General features: G+C 49.3%; 1 protein-coding gene across 2 annotated transcripts in view; it reads right to left on the bottom strand.

Annotated features, from left to right (window-relative positions):
* ARHGEF18 (Rho/Rac guanine nucleotide exchange factor 18) overlaps positions 1-21,757 on the bottom strand; it is a 389,375-nt gene extending 367,618 nt beyond the window's left edge. Inside the window, exon 1 of one of the 2 annotated variants that reach the window (XM_069215795.1) lies at positions 21,494-21,757. Coding sequence is in view for 1 of the 2 variants with exons in the window: in XM_069215794.1 (XP_069071895.1) it covers positions 6,638-6,713 (76 nt within the window). In the remaining variant the exon portion in view is untranslated. Of the gene's footprint in view, positions 1-6,637; positions 6,752-21,493 lie in introns of those variants that run through there. The other variant, XM_069215794.1, reaches the window with a different exon arrangement.
* Positions 21,758-23,454: the final 1,697 nt, after the last annotated feature.

The raw sequence follows: 23,454 nt of genomic DNA, 5'->3' as shown, positions 1-23,454 counted from the left end.
TAAGGTGGTGTTTTGGCACTATTGTCCTAAGGACTGACACGGTGCGCGTATTTGACGTCATCCAGGTAACACAGCTCCAGGACAGGACACCCCTTCAAGTTGTGACTGAAGTACCAGGAGAGAGTTCCCGTTTAACAACATTTGGACAAAAGGATGCATGACAAATCTACATGAAAACGACTGTTTTAACAGTTTTGCTACCGTAGGGTGGTGAAACCCGCCTCCCAATGTTACTTTCAATTTTTAAATATTTTTTATTAAGCAGATGCACGAGGGGTAAACAAATGAATGTATCTTTGTAAAGCTCTTAATACTTAAACCTGCCTGCTAAAATAAGTCCTCATTTTGTAAGAGGAGGAAACTCATGTAAAAAGAAATAAAGCGATGTGTCAAGGATCACACGTTGTGGCCAAACGGGGAAGCCGGGACTACACTTCACGGGCCCAGGTTCTAAAGCTGACAATTGGGCTATCAGTGACATCGCCCTGGCGGTGAAAATTGTTGCAATGAGGACACTTTCCAGCTGTGCCCGATGCAAACTTCTCCGTCTAGCAGTGGAAGGACCAGCAGGTGATTGGCAGAGCTCCGGAGCGTGCAAGGTACGTACTAAGCTACCCCGTGCTGCCAAGCAGAGGGGCGGCAGGCAGGAGATGGGGACGGAAGCCGGGGAGGGACAGTATACTGCAGTCTCTCGATATACTCTGTGCTGAGTGGGTTGAGCAGTCCTTTGGGATCTGTGTGTTCCTCTCAGGTGAGAGCTTCGCATGCCTGTGCCAGCCCAGATTGCTGACGTCCATGAAGAGGGGGGGACTGAGTTTGTAATGATAACACGTCATATGGAGCACCAATTCTGTGTGCAGGGTATGCATGGGTATTTATGGACTGTTTTAAGGGGGCTCTGACGTTAAAATAAGCCATTTAATCTCGTGTAGTCTCTGCATCTCTAAAAAGCACCAAAAATCAGAAAAGTGCTTTAGTTTGCTGAGGTCCGGTTCTGTTCGAGAGTTTAGGGGTCGTGATTTATTGAATGAACCTTTCTGTGACATCAATTATCAGATGAGCCTACTGTGACGTCATTCAACAGATGGGACATATCGTCACGACATTCATTATATGAGGTCTGTTGTGACATCATTCATCACATGATCCTTAGTATAACATCAATCAACAGATGATGCCTATTGCCACGTCGTGCACTATTGTGACATTATTTATCAGATGAGCCTTCTCTGACATCACTCAACAGATGAAGCCTATTGTCATGTCAAGCTATTGTGACATAATTTATCAGACGAGCCCTACTGTGACATCACTCAACAGATGAAGCCTATTGCCATGTCCTGCTCTATTGTGACATCATTTATCAGATGAGCCTTCTCTGACACTACTCAACAGATGAAGCCTATTGCCACGTCCTGCTATATTGTGACATCAATCATCAGATGAGCCCTACTGTGACATCACTCAAAAGATGAAGCCTATTGTCACGTCATGCTCTATTGTGACATCTTTAATAGATGAGCCTTCTCTGACATTACTCAACTGATGAAACATATTGCCACGCCACGCTCTATTGTGACATTATTTATCAGATGAGCCCTACTGTGGCATTACTACTCAACAGATTAAGCCTATTGTCACATCACGCTACATTGTGACATCAATCATCAGATGAGCTCTAATGTGATATCACTCTACAGATGAAGCCTATTGTCACGTCCTGCTGTATTGTGACATAATTTATGAGATGAGCCCTACTGTGACATCTCTCAACACATGAAGCCTGTTGTCACGTCCGGCTCCATTGTGGCGTAGCTTATCAGATGAGCTCTAATGTGACATCATTCAACAGATGAAGCCTATTGTCACATCATGCTCTATTGTGACATCAATCATCAGATGAGCCCTACAGTGACATCACTCTTCAGATGAAACCTATTGCACCATCCTGCACTATTGTGACATCATTTATCAGATAAGCCCTACTGTGACATCACTCAACAGATGAACCCTATTGTCACATCATGCTCTATTGTGACATCAATCATCAGATGAGCCCTACAGTGACATCACTCTTCAGATGAAACCTATTGCACCATCCTGCACTATTGTGACATCATTTATCAGATAAGCCCTACTGTGACATCACTCAACAGATGAAGCCTATTGTCACGCCCTGCTCTATTGTGACATCATTTATCAGATGAGCACTACTATGACATCAGTCAACACATGAAGCCTATTGTCACGTCACGCTCTATTGTGACATCATTTATCAGATGAGCCCGACTGTGACATAATTCAACACATGAAGCCTATTGTCACGTCCTGCTCTATTGTGATATCAGTCATCAGATGAGCCCTACTGTGACATCACTCAACAAATGAAGCCTATTGCTACGTCCTGCACTATTGTGACATCATTTATTAGACGAGCATTCTCTGACATTACTCAACAGATGAAGACTATTGTCACGTCACGCTCTATTGTGTCATAAATTATCAGATGAGCCCTACGGTGACATCACTCAACAGATGAAGACTATTGTCACGCTCTATTGTGACATCAATTATCAGCTGAGCTCTACTGTGCCATCACTCAACAGATGAAGCCTATTTCACGTCCTGCTCTATTGTGACGTCATTTATCAGGTGAGCCTTCTCTGACATTACAGAACAGATGGAGCCTATTGTCACGTCCTGCTCTATTGTGACATCATTTATCAGATGAGCTCTAATGTGACATCATTCAACAGATGAAGCCTATTGTCACATCACGCTCTATTGTGACATCAATAATCAGATGAACCCTACTGTGACATCACTCAACAGACGAAGCCTATTGCCACGTCCTGCTCTATTGTGACGTCATTTATCAGATGAGCCTTCTCTGACATTACACAACAGATGAAGCCTATTGCCACGTCATGCTCTATTGTGACATCATTTATCAGACGAGCATTCTCTGACATTACTCAACAGATGAAGCCTATTGCCACGTCCTGCTCTATTGTGTAGTCATTTATCAGATGAGCCTTCTCTGGCATTACACAACAGATGAAGCCTATTGTCACGTCCTGCTCTATTGTGACATCATTGATCAGATGAGCTCTAATTTGACATCATTCAACGGATGAATCCTATTGTCACATCACGCTCTATTGCGACATCAATAATCAGATGAGCCCTACTATGACACCACTCAACAGATGAAGCCTACTGTCACGCCCTGCTCTATTGTCACATCAATCATCAGATGAGCCCTACTGTGACATCACTCAACAGATGAAGGCTATTGCCACGTCCTGCTCTATTGTGACGTCATTTATCAGATGAGTCTTCTCTGACATTATTTAATAGATGAAGCCTATTGCCACGTGAGGCTCAATTGTGACATCAGATGAGCTCTACTGTGACATCATTTATCAGATGAGCTCTAATGTGACATCATTCAACAGATGAAGCCTATTGTGACATCACGCTCTATTGTGACATCACTTATCAGACGAGCCCCACTGTGACATCACTCAACAGATGAAGCCTATTGCCACGTTCTGCTCTATTGTGACATAATTTATCAGACAAGCCTTCTCTGACATTACTCAACAGGTTAGCCTATTGCCACATCCTGCTCTACTGTGGCATCATTTATCAGATGAGCTCTAATGTGACATAATTCAACAGATGAAGCCTACTGTCACGCCCTGCTCTATTGTCACATCAATCATCAGATGAGCTCTAATGTGACATTATTCAACAGATGAAGCCTATTGCCACGTCATGCTCAATTGTGACATCAGAAGAGCTCTACTGTGACATCCCTCAACAGATGAAGAATATTGCCACATCCTGCTCTATTATGACATCATTTATCAGATGAGCCCTACTGTGACACCACTCAACAGATGAAGCCTATCGTCACGTCCTGCTCTATTGTGACATCATTTAGCAGATGAGCCCTACTGTGGCATTAATTATCAGATGAGCCGTATTGTGACATCACTCAAAAGATGAAGCATATTGCCACACCCTGCACTATTGTGACATCATTCATCAGATGAGCCCTAATGTTACGTCATTCAACAGATAGAAGTCTATTTTCACCTCATGCTCTACTGTGCCTTCAATTATCAGATGAGCCCTATTGTGACACCAATTATCAGATGATTCCTACTGTTACGTAACAGATGGTACCTACTGTCACGTTATTCATTATATAAGGACTATTAGGAGACCATTCACCAGATGCTTTCTATTGTGATGTCGTTCATTATATGAGACATATTGTGACATCATTCACCATAAGTGGCCTATTACAATATAATTCCCTATATGAGACCTATTATTCCATCACTCAACAGACGAGAACTATTGTCACGTCATTCAATAAATATGACCTATTAGGATAACATTCACCTGATGAGAAATGTTGTGACATCGTTTACTATAAGAGTTATATTGTGACATCATTCACCAGTTGAGACCTATTGTGACATCATTAACTATATCATTCCCTTTATGAGATCCATGATGAAATAAATTATTATAAGAGCTCTACTGCGACTAAGGGTGGGCGAAGAATTCCGCTCCGCCGCGGAGTTATCAGAGTTTTGCCCAATCCGCCCGGAGAGCAGAGTTAAAAAAAAAATCAGATAAGTGACGCGGAGTGGAGTTTTGATTCTTGCGCGGCTCACCAACGTTACATTGGCAAGCACGAGCAAGAGAAATCGCTATGTTGGAGAATGAGATTTCTGAATGCGGGTGGTTGCGGCAGGTCACACCCGCTCACGTCGAAGAAGCTGACGCTGGAGTCAAAAATCTACTTAGTGGCAGAAAGAAGTTAGCGCCCTCTGGTGCTATGTGTGATGCAGTTCGCACAGATTTTACATCGTGGGAGAAACTCCTGGCACTAAAAATCAGCGTGAACAGCGCCACTTACTCAAACTGCGCCGCTAGCGCACCTCTGGTTAGCATCGCAGAGTTTTGTGGGCACTTCGCGGAGTTCCGCATAGCAGAATTCCGCAAACTCCGCCCTGGCCTAACTGCGACATGAATCATCAGGTGAGCCCTATTGTGACTTCACTCACTAGATGAGACTTATAGTGACATCATTTATCATAGATGACCTATTGCGACATCATTCACCATAAGTGATCTATTAAATTATCATTGTCTATTTGACACCTATTATGACATCACTCAACAGATGAGACACATTGCACCGTCATACATTATTTGCTGCATATTGAGTGAACATTCACCAGAGGGGATCTATTGTGACATTATTTAATATTTGAAACATACTGTGACATCAGACATCAGATAAGACCTGTTGTGACATTCACCATAAGTGACCTAAACTGAATGTGAAGTGCCCAATTGCAATATAATTCACGATGTGAGATCTATTATTACATCATTCATTATAAGAGCTCTACTGTGACATCACTGATTTGATGAGCCCTACTGCGACATCATGCAGCAGGTGTGACCTTTCATCACGTCATTCACGATATGAACTCTACTCTGACATCAATTATCAGATGAGTCCTACTAAGACATCACTCAAAAGATGAAGCCTATTGTCACCTGATGTTCTATTGTGATATCAATTATCAGAGGCGCCCTACTGTGACATCATAATTTATCAGATGAGCCCTTCTGTGACATCACTCAGCGGATGAAGCCTATTGTCACGTCATGCTCTATTGTGACAACATTTATCAGATGAACCCTACTGTGACATCAATTATCAGATGAGCTCTACTGTGATATAATTCAACAGATGTGCTCTATTGCGACACCATTCAACAGATGTGCTCTATTGCGACACCATTCAACAGATGTGCTCTATTGTGACACCATTCAACAGATGAGCTCTACTGTGACATGAGACTTACTGTGGCTTCACTCAACAGATTGGACCTATTGTGAAATCATTCGCAGACCGGAGGCCTAATTTGACATAATTCTTTGTCTCCAGCACTGTCACAGCATTCATCAGATGAGACTTCTGTGACATGCTTCACTTTATGTGACATATTGGGACATCATTCAGCAATGGGTCCGATTGTGCTATAATTCACTGGGTGCGACATAATCTCACGTTATTCATTACATAGGACATATTAGCACAACATTCACCAGATGTCATCTATTGTGACATCAATTATATATAAGACATACTGTGACATAATTTATCAATCGACCAACTGCAATTTATTGACTATGTGAGGCCTGTTGTAACATCAATAACTAGGAAATGATCATTGTGACACCATTCACAATATGAGACCTATTGTGACTTCATTACCCTATGAGAGCTGCTGAGATGACATTCATCATACAAGCTCTACTGTGACACAATCAGTAGATGTGCTCTGTCATGACATAATGCAGGAAACAAACCCTATCGTGATATCGCTCCCTACTGTGACATATTTCCCTATTGTGAGATAGACCCCCAGATGCAGATGGGATAAATCAGTCACTGAAACGCCCCCTTGGGAGCCGACTGCCTCGAACAATCATTTATAAGTGCAGACCCTGACTTCATACAGCAGGGTGACGTGGACACCGCCTGCCTCCGGGGGTCTCCCGCGACCCCCAGTGGCGCCCCCTCCCTCCAGGGCCTTACCTCGCTTGAAGGACCATCTCTTCATCCACAGCTTGGAGAAGGAGGGCCAGGAGTGGTTGAGGATGGAGTCGGCCATCGGGAAGCCGTGAGAGCCGCAGGGGCTTCGTGGGGAGAGTGAACTTAACAAGCTCATGTGAGACGGAAGGCAGAAGCAACCGCGAGAGGCAGGGAGGAGGGGGAGGAGAGGGGAGAGAGGGGGAGGGAGGCACGGTGGGGTGTGTGTCGGCCCACACTGGAGCCCGCCAGCTCCCAGGACTCCCGGGACAGGCTGAGGGGCGGTCTGTGGGGACCATTCACAAACCGGAAGACCTGCCAGGACGGAAGCCAGGGGATTGCAAGAAGGCCAGAGGGGCTGGGGAGAGACCCTCGTGCGCCAGGCTGTACCTTCCAGAAGCACCAGCCTGACATCTGGCAGACCCTACCCCAGCCCGGCCAGAAGGGCTGGGGAGAGACACTCGTGCCCCAGGCTGTAGCTTACAAAAGCACCAGCCTGACATCTGGCAGACCCTACCCCAGGCCCACCGGCAGCGAGAGTCCACTGACAGCTAGGAATTGACGATCATATGGCGTCTCCCCACCCACCCCACTGCCCTTTCAGAGTCACTGTCCCAGCATATGACAGACTCTGCCCCAGCCCCACCGGCAGCGAGAGTCCACTAACAACTTACTGGCCCTGGCCTAGACTGTCAGAGGAATGCACGATCATATGACGTCTCCCCACCCACCCCACTGCCCTTTCAGAGTCACTGCCCCAGCATATGACAGACTCTGCCCCTGCCCCACTGTCCTTTTACAGGGTCTGGCCTTTGTCAAGCAGGCTGCTGGTGAGAACATATGTGGACTTTAATCCCATATGTTTTCTTTTAAATTTTCAAAAGGAATATGCCTTTTCTGCACTTTTGTCATCAGTATATTTACATCCTGACGTCACTGCTGTGAGGTCACATCCGCAGTATGCCCATGTGAGGACATGCTTATGAAATGTATCCTGGGTGTATGGAAAGCTGACAGCAGAAAGCCCCCCCTCCCACCCCTGCAATGAGTCGTGTTTCATGTAAACCTCCGGGGGTCAGTCACAGAGTGAGGGATTACCATGCATCATTACCTGTCTCCAGACAGATGTAAACATCTGGAGCCGGCTGTGCGCATTTTTCTATGACTGTTTCATTGAACGAGCGTATTTGTTTTGCTTTCGTAATTGTAAACATTAAAGCTCAAAGTCCAAAGGTGGAAATCATTTATTCAATTTTTGATGTAAGGATTTTTCGAGCTCTGGGCAAAAATACATTTTGCCTTTCAGACGCTCCCTTTCGCTTAGCAAAAGAGCAGTTCTTTTGTGGTCACTTTTTGGGTGTTCGCCACCTGTGGTGATTTGCGCTGGCAGAGTGAGGCAGGTGCCTGCGATGTGCTTATTGTATAGCGTGGGCACAGGTTTACCACTTGATCTCATCACTGACTGGCTGACTGATGCAACCATATACCCTGGTATCGACATCTCATTACCCAGTAAGTATCACATTCTATCACAAACCTGAGGTTCTGCCACTACCCCAGGCATGTCTCCAACCCCTTCACCCCCAGAGCAAACCACATGTCGATGAAACGGTTTCAAGAGAGGGTGAGGAGGAGTAAAGGTCAGGCCAGTGGGACGTCACTTGCACTGCTGCTTCCTTGGTGTACCTCGATGTGTGAAGGGGGCTTCAATTGTTGTTTCCTGTGCTTTACCTGGTCTGTGTGTGATGGAAGCTTGCACTGCGCCTGCTTGTGCCTCCTCTCTTCTGTATGTGATGGAAGCTTGCACTGCGCCTGCTTGTGCCTCCTCTCTTCTGTGTGTGATGGAAGCTTGCACTGCGCCTGCTTGTGCCGCCTCTCTTCTGTGTGTGATGGGAGCTTGCACAGCACCTGCTTGTGCTTCCCCTCTTCTGTGTGTGATGGAAGCTTGCACTGCACCTGCTTGTTCCGCCTCTCTTCTGTGTACGATGGGAGCTTGCACAGCACCTGCTTGTGCTTCCCCTCTTCTGTGTGTGATGGAACCTTGCACAGCGCCTGCTTGTGCCGCCTCTCTTCTGTGTGTGATGGAAGCTTGCACTGCGCCTGCTTGTGCCGCCTCTCTTCTGTGTACGATGGAAGCTTGCACAGCACCTGCTTGTGCTTCCCCTCTTCTGTGTGTGATGGAACCTTGCACAGCGGCTGCTTGTGCCGCCTCTCTTCTGTGTGTGATGGAAGCTTGCACTGCGCCTGCTTGTGCCGCCTCTCTTCTGTGTACGATGGAAGCTTGCACAGCACCTGCTTGTGCTTCCCCTCTTCTGTGTGTGATGGAACCTTGCACAGCGGCTGCTTGTGCCGCCTCTCTTCTCTGTGTGATGGAAGCTTGCACTGCACCTGCTTGTTCCGCCTCTCTTCTGTGTACGATGGAAGCTTGCACTGCGCCTGCTTGTGCCTCCTCTCTTCTGTGTGTGAAGGAAGCTTGCACAGCACCTGCTTGTGCTTCCCCTCTTCTGTGTGTGATAGAAGCTTGCCTTGCACATGCTTGTGCCTCCCTCTTCTCTGTGTGATGGATGCTTGCACTGCACTTGCTTGTGCCGCCCCTCTTCTGTGTGTGATAGAAGCTTGCACAGCGCCTGCTTGTGCCGCCCCCTCTTCAGTATGTAATGCAAACTTGCACTGCACCTGCTTGTGCTGCCCTTCTTCTGTGTCTGATGGACGCTTGTACAGTGCCTGCTTGTGCCGCCCCTCTTCTGTGTGTGATGGAACCTTGCATAGTGGCTGCTTCTGCTGCCTCTCTTCTGCGTACAATGGAAGCTTGCACAGCGCCTGCTTGTGCCGCCCCCTCTTCTGTGTGTGATGGAAGATTGCACAGCACCTGCTTGTGCCGCCCTTCTTCTGTGTCTGATGGACGCTTGTACAGCGCCTGCTTGTGCTGCTCCTCTTCTGTGTGTGATGGAACCTTGCACAGTGGCTGCTTGTGCCGCCTCTCTTCTGCGTACAATGGAAGCTTGCACAGTGCCTGCTTGTGCAGCCCCCTCTTCTGTGTGTGATGGAAGCTTGCACAGCACCTGCTTGTGCCGCCCCTCTTCTTTGTGTGATGGAAGCTTGCACAGAGCCTGCTTGTGCCGTCCCTCTTCTGTGTGTGATGGAAGTTTGCCTAGCGCCTGCTTGTGCCGTCCCTCTTCTGTGTGTGATGGAAGCTTGCACAGCGCCTGCTTGTGCCGCCCCTCTTCTATGTGTGATGGAAGCTTGCCTAGCAGCTGCCTGCGCCGCCCCTCTTCTCTGTACGATGGAAGCTTGCACAGCGCCTGCTTGTGCTGCCCCTCTTCTGTCTGTCATGGATGCTTGCACAGCACCTGTTTGTGTCGCCCCTCTTCTGTCTGTCATGGAAGCTTGCACCGCACCTGTTTGTCCCACCCCCTATTCTGTGTGTGATGTAAACTTTCACTGCACCTGCTTGTGCTGCCCTGTGCCGCCCCCTCTTCTGTGTGTGATGGAAGCTTGTCCAGCGCCTGCTTCTGCCGCCTCTCTTCTGTGTGTGATGGAAGATTGCACAGCACCTGCTTCTGCCGCCCCTCTTCTGTGTTTGTTGGAAGCTTGCACAGCTGCCACCTTTGTCGTTCCTGTGACCACGTGATGGAAGCTTGCACCGCCTTTGCACGTGCTCTATGTCTTTTGGGTGTGCTGAAAACTACCGTGTATTGCACCTGATCTGCAATAGACATTAGATTGCACTCCAGTGCCTTAATGCAGCCACGTCTGTGTGTGAAGGAAGTTTGCACTGCTGTTGTTTGTGCCTTACCTCTTCAGTATGTGGTAGAAGCTTGTATTGACGCTGCCTGTATGTGCCACTTCTACATGTATGTATGAAGATGCTCTTTCTGCGAGGGAAGCTGTCGCTGCTGCAGGTTGTGCTGTACGTTTGCTGCACGTGCCCTACTTGTTCTGTGTGTGATAGGAGCTTGCACTGCTGCTTGCAGTGCTGTACCTTTTCTATGTGATAGAAGTTTGCAGTACTATGCGCTTGCCGTACCTGCTCTCTGTCAGAAGCTTGCACTGCTGTAGGGTGTGATGTATGTCGGCTGCGTGTGCTTCATCTGTGGTCTGGCTGTGATGTGCGTCTTTATCGTGTGCTGCATCTGTGCCGCGGGCTATGATGTACGTCTGCTGTGCGTGCTGCACCTGTGCTGCTGGCGCAGCTGTACGTCTGCTGCATGTGCCGCACCTGTTCCCTGTGTAACAGAAGCTTGCACTGCTGTAGGGTGTGATGTATGTCTGCTGCGTGTGCTTTATCTGTGGTCTGGCTGTGAGGTACGTCTGCTGCGTGTGCTGCACCTGTGCTGCGGGCTGTGATGTAAGTCTGCTGTGCGTGCTGCACCTGTGCTGCTGGCTCAGCTGCATGTCTGCTGTGCGTGCTGCACCTGTGCTGTACCGCTTCTGTGTGTGCTGCACCTGTGCTGCTGGCTGTGATGTACGCCTGCTGTGCGTGCTGCACCTGTGCTGTATCTCTGCTGCGCGTGCTGCACCTGTGCTGCTGGCGCAGCTGTACGTCTGCTGCATGTGCCGCACCTGTTCCCTGTGTAACAGAAGCTTGCACTGCTGTAGGGTGTGATGTATGTCTGCTGCGTGTGCTTCATCTGTGGTCTGGCTGTGATGTACGTCTGTATCGTGTGCTGCACCTGTGCTGCGGGCTGTGATGTAAGTCTGCTGTGCGTGCTGCACCTGTGCTGCTGGCTCAGCTGTATGTCTGCTGTGCGAGCTGCACCTGTGCTGTACCGCTCCTGTGTGTGCTGCACCTGTGCTGCTGGCTGTGATGTACGCCTGCTGTGCGTGCTGCACCTGTGCTGTACCTCTGCTGCGCGTGCTGCACCTGTGCTGCTGGCGCAGCTGTACGTCTGTTGCATGTGCCGCACCTGTTCCCTGTGTAACAGAAGCTTGCACTGCTGTAGGGTGTGATGTATGTCTGCTGCGTGTGCTTCATCTGTGGTCTGGCTGTGAGGTACGTCTGTATCGTGTGCTGCGCCTGGCCTGTACCTCTCCTGCGTGTGCTGCACCTGTGCTGCTGGCGCAGCTGTACGTCTGCTGCATGTGCCGCACCTGTTCCCTGTGTAACAGAAGCTTGCACTGCTGCTGGCTGTGCTCTACCTCTCCTGTGTGTGCTGCACCTGTGCTGCTGTCCGTGTTGTACATCTGCTGCGTGTGCTGCACCTGTGCTGCTGGCTGTGCTGTACGTCTGTTGCCAGTGCTGCACTTGTGCTGCTCACTGTGGTGTACATCTGCTGCGTGTGCTGTACCTGTGCTGCTGGCTTTGTTGTTCATCTGCTGCGTGTGCTGCACCTGCCCTCTTTGTGATGGAAGCTTGCACTGCTGCTGGCTGTGCTGTACCTATGGTGCTGTGTATACTGCACCTTTGCAGCTGGCTGTGCTGTGCCCTTATTGCATGTGCTGCACCTGCCGTCTGTGTTATTGAAGCTTGCGTTTTTGCTGGTTGTGCTGTACATCTGCTGCATCTGTGCTGCTGACCTTACTGTACTTCTGCTGCTTCTGCTGCACCTGTACTGTTGGCTGTACTGTACGTCTGCTGCATGTGCTGCACCTGTGGTGCTGGCTGTGCTGTACTTCTGTTGTGTATGCTGCACCTATGCTGCTGGCTGTGCAGTATATCTGCTGCATGTTCTGCATCTGTTCTCTGTGTTACAGAAGCTTGCACTGCTGGCTGTTCTTTATGTCTGCTGCGTGTGCTGCACCTGTGCTGCTGGCTGTCCTGTACATCTGCTGCGAGGGCTACACCTGTTTTATGTGATGGAAGCTTGCACTGCTGCTGGTTCTGCTGCACTTGTGCTGCATGGGCAGCACCCGTGCTGCTAACTGCGCTGTATGTCTGCTGCGTCTGCTGCACCTGTTCTGCGTGTGTGACAAAAGCTTGCACTGCTGCTGGCTGTGCTGTGCATCTAATGCCTGTGCTGCACCTGCGCTGCTGACTGGCTGTATGTCTGCTGCCTGTGCTGCACTTGTGCTGCTAGTGGTGCTGGCTGTCTGCTGCGTGTGATGCACCTGTTTTCTGTGTGACAAAAGCTTGCACTGCTGCTTGTGCTGCATGTCTGCTGCATGTGCTACACTTGTTTCATGTGTGATGGAAGCTTGCACTGCTGCTGTCTGTGCTGTAGACTGCTGCGTGTGCTGCACCTGTCCTGCTGGTTGTGCTGTATGTCTGCCACATGTGCTGCACCTGTGCTGCTGGCTGTGCTGTGTGTCTTCTGTGTGTGCTGCTCCTGTGCTGCTAGTTGTGCTGTACGTCTGCTGTGTGTGCTGCACCTATCCTCTGTGTGACGGAAGCTGGCACTGCTGCTGCGTGTGCTGCACCTGTGCTGCTGGCTGTGTTTTACATCTGCTGTGTGTGCTTCACCTGTTTCACGTGTGTAGGAAGCTTGCACTAATGCTGACTATGCTGTATGCTTGCTGGTGTGCTGTTCCTGCCCCTATTAGATGGAATCTTGCACTACTGCTGGCTGTGCTATGAGTCTGCTGCGTGTGCTGCACCTGTGCTGCAGGTTGTGCTGTACGTCTGCTGCGTGTGCTACAGCTGTGCTGCACCTGTGCTGTACATCTGCTGCGCGTGCTGCACATGTGCTGCAGGTTGTGCTGTATGTCTGCTGCGTGTGCTGCACCTGTGCTGTACATCTGCTGTGCGTGCTGCACCTGTGCTGCAGGTTGTGCTGAACATCTGCTGCATGTGCTGCACCTGTGCTGTACGTCTGCTGCGCGTGCTGCACCTGTGCTGTACACCTGCTGCACCTGTGCTGCAGGTTGTGCTGTACGTCTGCTGCGTGTGCTACACCTGTGCTGTATGTCTGCTGCGTGTGCTGCACCTGTGCTGCAGGTTGTGCTGTATGTCTGCTGCATGTGCTGCACCTGTGCTGTATGTCTGCTGTGTGTGCTGCACCTGTTCCCTGTATGATGGAAGCTTGCTCTGATGCTGACTATGCTCTATGCTTGCTGTGTGTGCTGTTCCTGCCCTCTATTAGATGGAAGCTTGCAATAGTGATGGCTGTGCTATGAGTCTGCTGCGTGTGCTGCACCTGTGCTGCAGGTTGTGCTGTACGTCTGCTGCATGTGCTACACCTGCGCTGCACCTGTGCTGTACATCTGCTGCGTGTGCTGCACATGTGCTGCAGGTTGTGCTGTACGTCTGCTGCGTGTGCTACACCTGTGCTGCACCTGTGCTGTATGTCTGCTGTGCGTGCTGCACCTGTGCTGCAGGTTGTGCTGTACATCTGCTGCGTGTGCTGCACCTGTGCTGTATGTCTGCTGTGTGTGCTGCACCTGTTCCCTGTATGATGGAAGCTTGCTCTGATGCTGACTATGCTGTATGCTTGCTGGTGGGCTGTTCCTGCCCTCTATTAGATGGAAGCTTGCACTACTGCTGGCTGTGCTATGAGTCTGCTGCGTGTGCTGCACCTGTGCTGCAGGTTGTGCTGTACGTCTGCTGCATGTGCTACACCTGTGCTGCACCTGTGCTGTACATCTGCTGCCGCGTGCTGCGCCTGTGCTGCAGGTTGTGCTGTATGTCTGCTGCGTGTGCTGCACCTGTGCTGTACATCTGCTCCGTGTGCTACACCTGTGCTGCACCTGTGCTGCACCTCTGCTGAGCGTGCTGCACCTGTGCTGTACATCTGCTGTGCGTGCTGCACCTGTGCTGTACATCTGCTGTGCGTGCTGCACCTGTGCTGCAGGTTGTGCTGTACATCTGCTGCATGTGCTGCACCTGTGCTGTATGTCTGCTGCACGTGCTGCACGTGCTCCCTGTATGATGGGAGCTTGCTCTGATGCTGTCCAGTTCAGGCCTGCTTTTCTGCATGGGAGGTGCTCCCAGCTTTGTGATACGTCACCTTTCATATCATAAAATACAGAATTAGACCTCACGTTGCAAAGGTTACACTGAGCACAAGGTGTCTTCCGCCGCTCACATCAGTCAACGTTTTATGAGTGCTCTGTTTTCTATCAGCTTTGTCCTGCGCAATCTCTAAATGTTATTTAATGATACATACTTCACATGTAAGCAGAGCAAGCTATCAATTCTATCACCTATAAAAACACCTGAATCGTGTTGTACTTTGTATTTTTGACACTTTGTTTTCGATCTTGCATTGCTCAAACACACATTACTCATCTCGGCCAGGAGTGGGGCACCAGTGGAAAAAGCCTATGAAACTCCTCCAGACAAAATGCATTGCCTGCAATAGCGCCCCCAGGTGGCTCTGAGCCCATGCTAAAACTCCTAAATGTTGGCAACAGCGCCCCCTGCTGGCTATGAGCCCACCATACAACACCTGAATGTAGGGAACAGCACCTCCTGCTGGCTAGGAGCCCATGCTACAATACCCGAACGTAGGCAACAGCTCCCCCTGCTGGCTGTGAGCCCACGCTACAATACATGAAGGTAGACAACAGCGCACCCAGGTGGGTCTGAGCCCATGCTACAACTCCTCAATGTAGGCAACAGCACCTCCTGCTGGCTAGGAGCCCATGCTACAATACCCGAACGTAGGCAACAGCGCCCCCTGCTGGCTATCAGCCCACCCTACAACACCTGAAAGTAGGGAACAGCCCCCCTTGCTGGCTGTGAGCCCACGCTACAATACATGGAGGTAGACAACAGCACCTCCTGCTGACTAGGAGCCCATGCTACAATACCCGAACGTAGGCAACAGCGCCCCCTGCTGGCTATCAGCCCACCCTACAACACCTGAATGTAGGCAACAGCACCCCCTTCTGGCTGTGAGCCCACGCTACAATACATGGAGGTAGACAACAGTACCACCTGCTGGCTCTGAGCCCATGCCACAAAACCTGAACATAGGAAACAGATTTTCTCGCTGAGTATTAGCCCATGCAACAACACCTGAATGTAAGCAACAGCGCCCCCTGCTGACTCTGAGCCCATGCTACAACTCCTGAATGTAGGCAACAGCACCCCCTACTGGCTGTGAGCCCACGCTACAATATATGAATGTAGACAACAGTACCACCTGCTGGCTCTGAGCCCATGCCACAAAACCTGAACATAGGACACAGAACCTCTCGCTGAGTATAAGCCCATGCAACAACACCTGAATGTAAGCAACAGTGGCCCCTGCTGGCTGTGAGCCCATGCTACAATACCTGTGAGCCCATGTTACAATACCTGAATGTAGGCAACAGCACCCCCTGCTGCCCCGGAGCCTACACTACAATACCTGAATGTTGCAACAGCACCCCCCTCTGGCTATGAGCCCATAATACAGCACCTGAATGCAGGCAACAATACCCCCTGCTGGCTATCAGCCCATGCTGCAATACCTGAATGTAGGCAATAGCGCCCCCTGCTGGCCATGAGCCCATGCTACAATACCTGAATGTAGGCGATAGCGCCCCCTGCTGGCCATGAGCCCATGCTACAATGCCTCAATGTAGGCGATTGCGCCCCCTGCTGGCCATGAGCCCATGCTACAATGCCTCAATGTAGGCGATTGCGCCCCCTGCTGGCCATGAGCCCATGCTACAATGCCTCAATGTAGGCGATTGAGCCCCCTACTGGCCATGAGCCCATGCTACAATGCCTAAATGTAGGCGATTGCGCCCCCTGCTGGCCATGAGCCCATGCTACAATGCCTCAATTTAGGCGATTACGCCCCCTGCTGGCCATGAGTCCCCTGCTGGCCATGAGCCCATGCTAAAATGCCTAAATGTAGGCGATTGCGCCCCCTGCTGGCCATGAGCCCATGCTACAATGCCTAAATGTAGGTGATTGCGCCCCCTGCTGGCCATGAGCCCATGCTACAATACCTGAATGGAGACAACAGACTCCCCTGTTGACTAGGAGCCTTTGCTACAAGACTTCAGTGCTAGCAATAGCCTGTCTACAAGGTTGTGCAAAGTTTGTTCATCTGCAAAGGTCCCTCTTTAGAACTATTTTTTAGTATTGAACAAGGATATGTGTCGCAAAAGTCAAAGCTTCCTGAAGATGCACCAATTCAAACTGCACAGGCTTCGGCACTGAATGATCGATGCAAATTGCACATTTGTTAATGAGTGCAGATTTGGAAATCACTTTCAGATTTAGGTTTTTTTTACGCACCCACAGGTTTTCTCTCTACGGCCATACCGGTTTTCTCTGGGCTGGCGTTGCCAGGTAAGAGGAACGCAGGCCGCACCCATAGATACAGAATGAGGAATGACAGGAGCCGAGGAGGCGGGGCCCTGGCTGCTGACAAGAGCGTGCATCACTGAAGGTACTTGTAAGATGCACACTGGTGGCAGCGGCAGCTCCCCTGAGATGCCAGCTGGGTGAGCACTGGGCAGCTCACCTGCAGCTCCGTGCGTGTAACCACACTCCTACACACCCCTGTGTGCAGCTCACCTGCCGCTCCATGTGTGTAACCACACTCCTACACACCCCTGTGTGCAGCTCACCTGCTGTGTCATGTCTGTAACCGCCCTCCTACACACCCCTGTGTGCAGCTCACCTGCAGCTCCGTGTGTGTAACCACACTTCTACACATCTCTGTGTGCGGCTCACCTGCTGCTCCGTGCGTGTAACCACACTCCTACACACCCCTGTGTGCAGCTCACCTGCTGCTCCATGTGTGTAACCACACTCCTACACACCCCTGTGTGCAGCTCACCTGCTGTGTCATGTCTGTAACCGCCCTCCTACACACCCCGGTGTGAAGCTCACCTGCAGCTTTGTGCGTGTAACCGCACTCCTACACACCCCTGTGTGCAGCTCACCTGCAGCTCCGTGCGTGTAACCGCACTCCTACACACCCCTGTGTGCAGCTCACCTGCAGCTCCGTGCGTGTAACCGCACTCCTACACACCCCTGTGTGCAGCTCACCTGCAGCTCTGTGCGTGTAACCACACTCCTACACATCTCTGTGTGCAGCTCACCTGCTGATCCATGTGTGTAACCACACTCCTACACCCCCGGTGTACAGCTCACCTGCTGCTCCATGTGTGTAACCACACTCCTACACATCTCTGTGCGCAGCTCACCTGCTGCTCCATGTGTGTAACCACACTCCTACACACCCCTGTGTGCAGCTCACCTGCAGCTCTGTGTGTGTAACCACACTACTACATATCTCTGTGTGCAGCTCACCTGCTGCTCCATGTGTGTAACCACACTACTACATATCTCTGTGTGCAGCTCACCTGCTGTGTCATGTCTGTAACCGCCCTCCTACACACCCCGGTGTGCAGCTCACCTGCAGCTCTGTGCGTGTAACCACACTCCTACACATCTCTGTGCGCAGCTCACCTGCAGCTCTGTGTGTGTAACCGCACTCCTACACCCCCCGGTGTACAGCTCACCTGCTGCTCCATGTGTGTAACCACACTACAACACACCCCGTGTGCAGCTCACCTGGTGCTCCATGTGTGTAACCGCACTCCTACACATCTCTGTGCACAGCTCACCTGCTGTTCTGTGTGTGTAACCGCACTCCTACACCCCCCGGTGTACAGCTCACCTGCTGCTCCGTGTGTGTAACCACACTCCTACACATCTCTGTGCGCAGCTCACCTGCTGTTCTGTGTGTGTAACCGCACTCCTACACACCCCTGTGTGCAGCTCACCTGCTGTGTCATGTCTGTAACCGCCCTCCTACACACCCCTGTGTGCAGGTCGCCTGCTGTTCCATGTGTGTAACCACACTCCTACACACCCCGGTGTGCAGCTCGCCTGCTGTTCCGTGTGTGTAACCACACTCCTACACACCCCTGTGTACAGCTCACCTGCCGCTCCATGTGTGTAACCACACTCCTACACACCCCTGTGTGCAGCTCACCTGCTGCTCCATGTGTGTAACCACACTCCTACACACCCCTGTGTACAGCTCACCTGCCGCTCCATGTGTGTAACCGCACTACTACATACTCCTGTGTGCAGCTCACCTGCTGTGCACATATATGTTGTTTATAAGTGGTTAAGGATTTCAATAGAGAATATATTTATAACTTTATAACATTCTGTTGTTCTTTAAATATCCTGTGTGGCAAGGAGATATGTAAATAAATTATGGGCATCTATTGCCCCGTTTTAATACATCTTTCTATTCGTAAACATGGCTGCCATTTGTAGAAGTGTTTATAGCGCTTTGGAGGAGTCATTTGCCCGTCCTCAATTTCCTTTAAATATAGTTGCCAATACACGCTCAAGCCCTGTTGTAACCTCTGAGGAGCGTTTGTACTCCGTAATTACAATGTAACTTTATCAGTGATTTAACAAGATCCTGTCACGGGTTTCTCCATAATTACAAGAGAGCCGCATTCATGTGAACGGCATGTAACTTCATTTGTTACGAATCTTGATGGAGTAGATTTGCGAATGTGCAACTCACTGTGCATATATGTGCGAGCCCCGTTGCAACCCCCGAGGAGCATATGTACTCCCTAATTACGATGCAATTTTATTGTTGATTTTACATGATCCGTTACGGGTTCCTCCATAATTACAAGAGAGCCGCCTGCATTTGAATGGCATGTAAATTAATTGGTTGCGAGTCTTGGTGGATTAGATTTACGAATGCGCATAGCCACGATGAATTAACGTTAGTTTAGTAACATGTGTTTAATCAGGCTACCGATATTTTTGTTTTACCCCGATTCGTAACTCGAGGGTCCATGATGCTACTATGAGGGGCTAAACATAATCATTCCTGAAGGACCCCAGAATGCCTTGCTTAGACGGATACCCGACACCGCTATAAAGGTTAGAGCATATGTACACAAACCGTAAGGTTTATTTCGCACGTGCCACCTAATCATAAAACTGATTGTGTTCCCCCCCGGCACCCAGAGCTCCCCAAACCTATTTCTATTCCATATGCTTCTCTCTTTATTACCTTGCGTTGGGGGACGTAGTGTTCACCTCATCATAGTATATGGTGTTGCATGCATATGAATGTTCATTGTAACTCGCATATTCAATAATAATATACATGTTTTTATTGTGCACCCTATGAATTCAGTGTTTTATATTTGATAAAATTGCTCACAAGGTGTGGAACACATGTTTTGGTGAACAGGGTGTGATGTGACCCTGGTGGTGTTATAGATAATGTTCCAAAATCATGATTATAATAATGAAGAAATACAAGTACAACGATATATAGAGATACCACTATGTCCTGATGAGGCCTAGAATTGAGGGGCCGAAACGCGTCGACTAACAACCTGAGGAGTGCCATGAATTTATAAATTTAGAGACTATGACACAGGATTATACCCCATTTAATTAAATTTGAATTACCATTTATCGCAGACGGTATTAATCACCGCTACCTCAGTTGGAGGACTGCTTTCGAAAAAGGTGTTTGGCAGCACACAATCGTGAATTCAGTTGGAAGCTTCAAGTGCTAATTTGCTTGCACTTAGTACCTGTTTTTTGTTTATGTGTTTTTGTAAATTGTGATGTGTAGTTTGGTGTGATCTATATGCACATATTTGTTTTAGTGGCGTGCATTTGAGTATTTATTATATGTATTGTGGTTTATGAAGAAGGGTGAGACAATGGGAGAAAAATATTGATTTATATAAAGCATAAATATTAGAATTAAAATATGTTTCCAGTGACTAATTAGAGTTTTCACTGCGACGTATAATTTATTGGTATCTTTCCCTACTACACATCAGTTCTGTATTGTTACTGTTGATTAGCCCAGGTATAGTGGGGTTACAAGGGATTTCCCCCATTTATTTTGTGTAGCTGTTCACATATATGTCTGCACCCTCCTACACACCACTGTTTACAGACCCCTCCTACATGGGAAATGTTTCTCGCTCTGCTTCGATCCCCCCGCTACTCTGTTTCTACAAACCACAGTTGATGTGAAGCCCAGGTAAGCCAACAGGAGTGTTTTGTTCGTATTTCCCATTTATTATTTTGGGGAGCAGGGTTTTGTTGATGTGGAGGGTGAAGATGGGGAGCTGAGTTATCGTTTCGATCTTATTTCACAGCAGGACGCATCCCTAACTCCTTACGAGGGCGATTCTTCATTTCCTTTAACCAAAATCCTTATATTTAACCATCTTTTGTTTACTTTCACCCATCTATAATACCTTGTTATGTTATGTTGTGTTACGTAGATATCCATGGCGCAGCTTATCACCCGTGAGGGTATCCGAGGGGCTGTCTTTTTTGTTTGATATTTCATAGAGGCCAGTCCCCTTGCTGGTGACCTTGCACTGACCTCTGAACCGGAAGCTCCTGTCTGAGCACACTTCCTGGCCCTGGGCTCTCCCATCAGCTGGTCTGGGTCCGGTAGCACCAGTTGGGGCCTGCATGGACGTCTTTTTGCCAAAATTGCCAGGAGTAGCAGTAATTACGTCACGCTCACTATGACCCAATAGCATCACAGGATTGATTCATTTGCTGCTGAGGGTGCTGCTATAAGGGAAGGCGTGGAGAGTACCAGTAGTAAACAGGACTCGTTGAACCCTGTATGCTTTCTGTTCCTGGTGCTGCCTGCATGACTTGGAGCACCAGAGGTTGCTAAGGTAATCCAAGGGCAACCAGGGGGACCAGCTGCTACCCATGCCTGAGGCTACCGTGGGTCCTTGTAGACTTGTTCACCTCCCTCCCTTGGCAGTCATAAAACCCTTAGATTTCACCCCCTCCCACTGAGACCTGCAGGGGCCCACAAAATACCTGAGAGTTTATGGGAAACCAGTAAGTTAGGCAGGTTTGTGTTTAACTAGTCTCTTAACCCACTGCGACTGCAGCAAACCCCCTCAGGCTCCCCTTTGCTTCGATACATTTACCTGCAAAGCCCAGAGCTGGAAGCCAGGTGGGACTGCCACAAACCAGAGAGGAAAAACCACACTTACCTGTGGCGCGTCTGTGTCAGGTGACCCTGACCACGACGTCAGGCCGCGCCCTGCCACGCACTCCTTCTGCCTGTGAGTCGCTGCAGTGGCCAGTGTTGTCACAACCACTCCGGCTTTCTAAGTACTTCCTCTTTTTTGGGGTGCCTGCTTTCAACACCAGCTTTTTATTTCCTTTTCCGCCCTCTTCAAATTGAGTTAAAAAAAAAGAAATCCAAATTTGCATTTTCTCATTTTTTGGTTGATTTTCATTTGTCATGAGGCCCAGGGAGGGTTCTGTCGACCCTTTAGAGAGATCCGAGAGGAACAGAGAGTGCCTGGGTCTGAGTGAGCAGCTGACCTTGGGTTCCTGGCGCAGAGAGCACCACATTATCTCAGGGTGAGCTCACTGAAGCAGTAAAGTTCTTAGCTCCGAGTGATAGCAAAAAATAGCTGTGCAAGTCTGCATGCTAAAAACAGAGCATGCAAAGTCCTTCCTGCCAATAAAAGTTGCGTAAATGTGCAAGTTCAGCCATTGTTGGGCTGTTCTGCCACAAACCCTACTTTATCCTGCAGTTTCTGCAGGAGTTTACTTGGGTTGCATGAAAGCAAATCAAGATCCCAGAATGCATTGTTGTAAAAAATAAAGCCAGGACTGGATGCATGGAAAGATGTGGCTTCAGAGATGCATCTGCCCAGTGGTTAAAGCAGAGGATTTTACCAAAAATAAATTGCATTCCGGCGCTTGGTGAGGGTCTTATTTACAGTTAGTCGGATGGAGCTACTACGTCACAAATGTGATTGATATCCCGTCTGCCACATTACGATTCCATTATATCCATGGAAACCATAATAAGGTGGACGGGAAATCCATCATGTCTGTGGTGGAGTAACCCATTCACCAAACTCTAAAGCGGGCCCTGAGTCCCAAGAATGTGTCCCTGCGGTAAGTTTACCCAACTTTTTTACCTGAAGAATACGTCTCACACAGGTCAGGAGTATGACCATACCCACTCACAGAAAAACCTTTCAATACTGGGCACTGAGTGAATCCGAGAGCAGTAAATAGACTCACCATTCACATCCTTCCCCCTGATATCTTGTTCAATGAGTTCTGAGTGTGCTCTGTTTGTGTCTGAGTTGTGTGGCCTTGGGCTTTCACTAGCTGGTTACACATCCCTTAGGCAGGTAGTGTGCCCCTTGCATTAAGGTGAGAGATAGTCTAGGGCTGGTGTCGTGGGCTGTGTGGATGTTAGTGCGTAGAGTGCCTTGAAGGCAGATACTGTTCTGACCTACATGATAGCTGCTGTTTGGCACATTGTTGCTGTGTCAGACGTATGTGGGATGGTCTGCCTAAAAATACATGTCCTAAGACACACATTGAGATCTTCTCTGTTGAAGGGATTGTTGGTTCATCCCCATATGTCTCAGGATATCTTTCTTGAGAGGACAGAACTGGGTCAGCCAAAGAGATATTGGGGCATATTTACAAGAAAGTGGCACATCGGTCCTGATGCCCCACTTTTCTTGTGTCCCCCTGCACTCCCCTAACAACACCATGGTTGTGCGTTATTTACAATATGGTACACCATAGCAGTCATTATCACAGCAGTGTCAAAATTGTTGGCGCTGTTGTGGTGCTTTGCTGCAGTGATGCCCAAAATGTTGGCATAGTGCAGTATAGGCCAATACAGGGGCCTCACTTTAACGCCTACCTTTGGCAGGGGTAAAAAATGACGGAAAAAATGGCGCAGTGAAATCTCGTAAATTTCAGTGTGCCATTTTTTCAGGCTTCCCTGCGGGGCAACACCCACCTTGCATACATTACACCTGGCACAGGCATAATGTGGTGCAAGGGGCTACATAGTGGCACAATGCATCCACTGCGCCCCTTTGTAAATATGGCGCAGGGGAATGGCCTCCTTATCGTCGCCTTAGCGTAAAAACAAATGATGCTAGGGCGAGGCGGAGGTAGGGGCTTGTGA

Source organism: Pleurodeles waltl, chromosome 12 (assembly GCF_031143425.1).
Source record: "Pleurodeles waltl isolate 20211129_DDA chromosome 12, aPleWal1.hap1.20221129, whole genome shotgun sequence".
Classification (NCBI taxonomy): Eukaryota; Metazoa; Chordata; class Amphibia; order Caudata; family Salamandridae; genus Pleurodeles; species Pleurodeles waltl.
The sequence above is the reverse complement of the archived record's forward strand: the minus strand, read 5'-3'. Positions and strand labels throughout refer to the sequence as shown.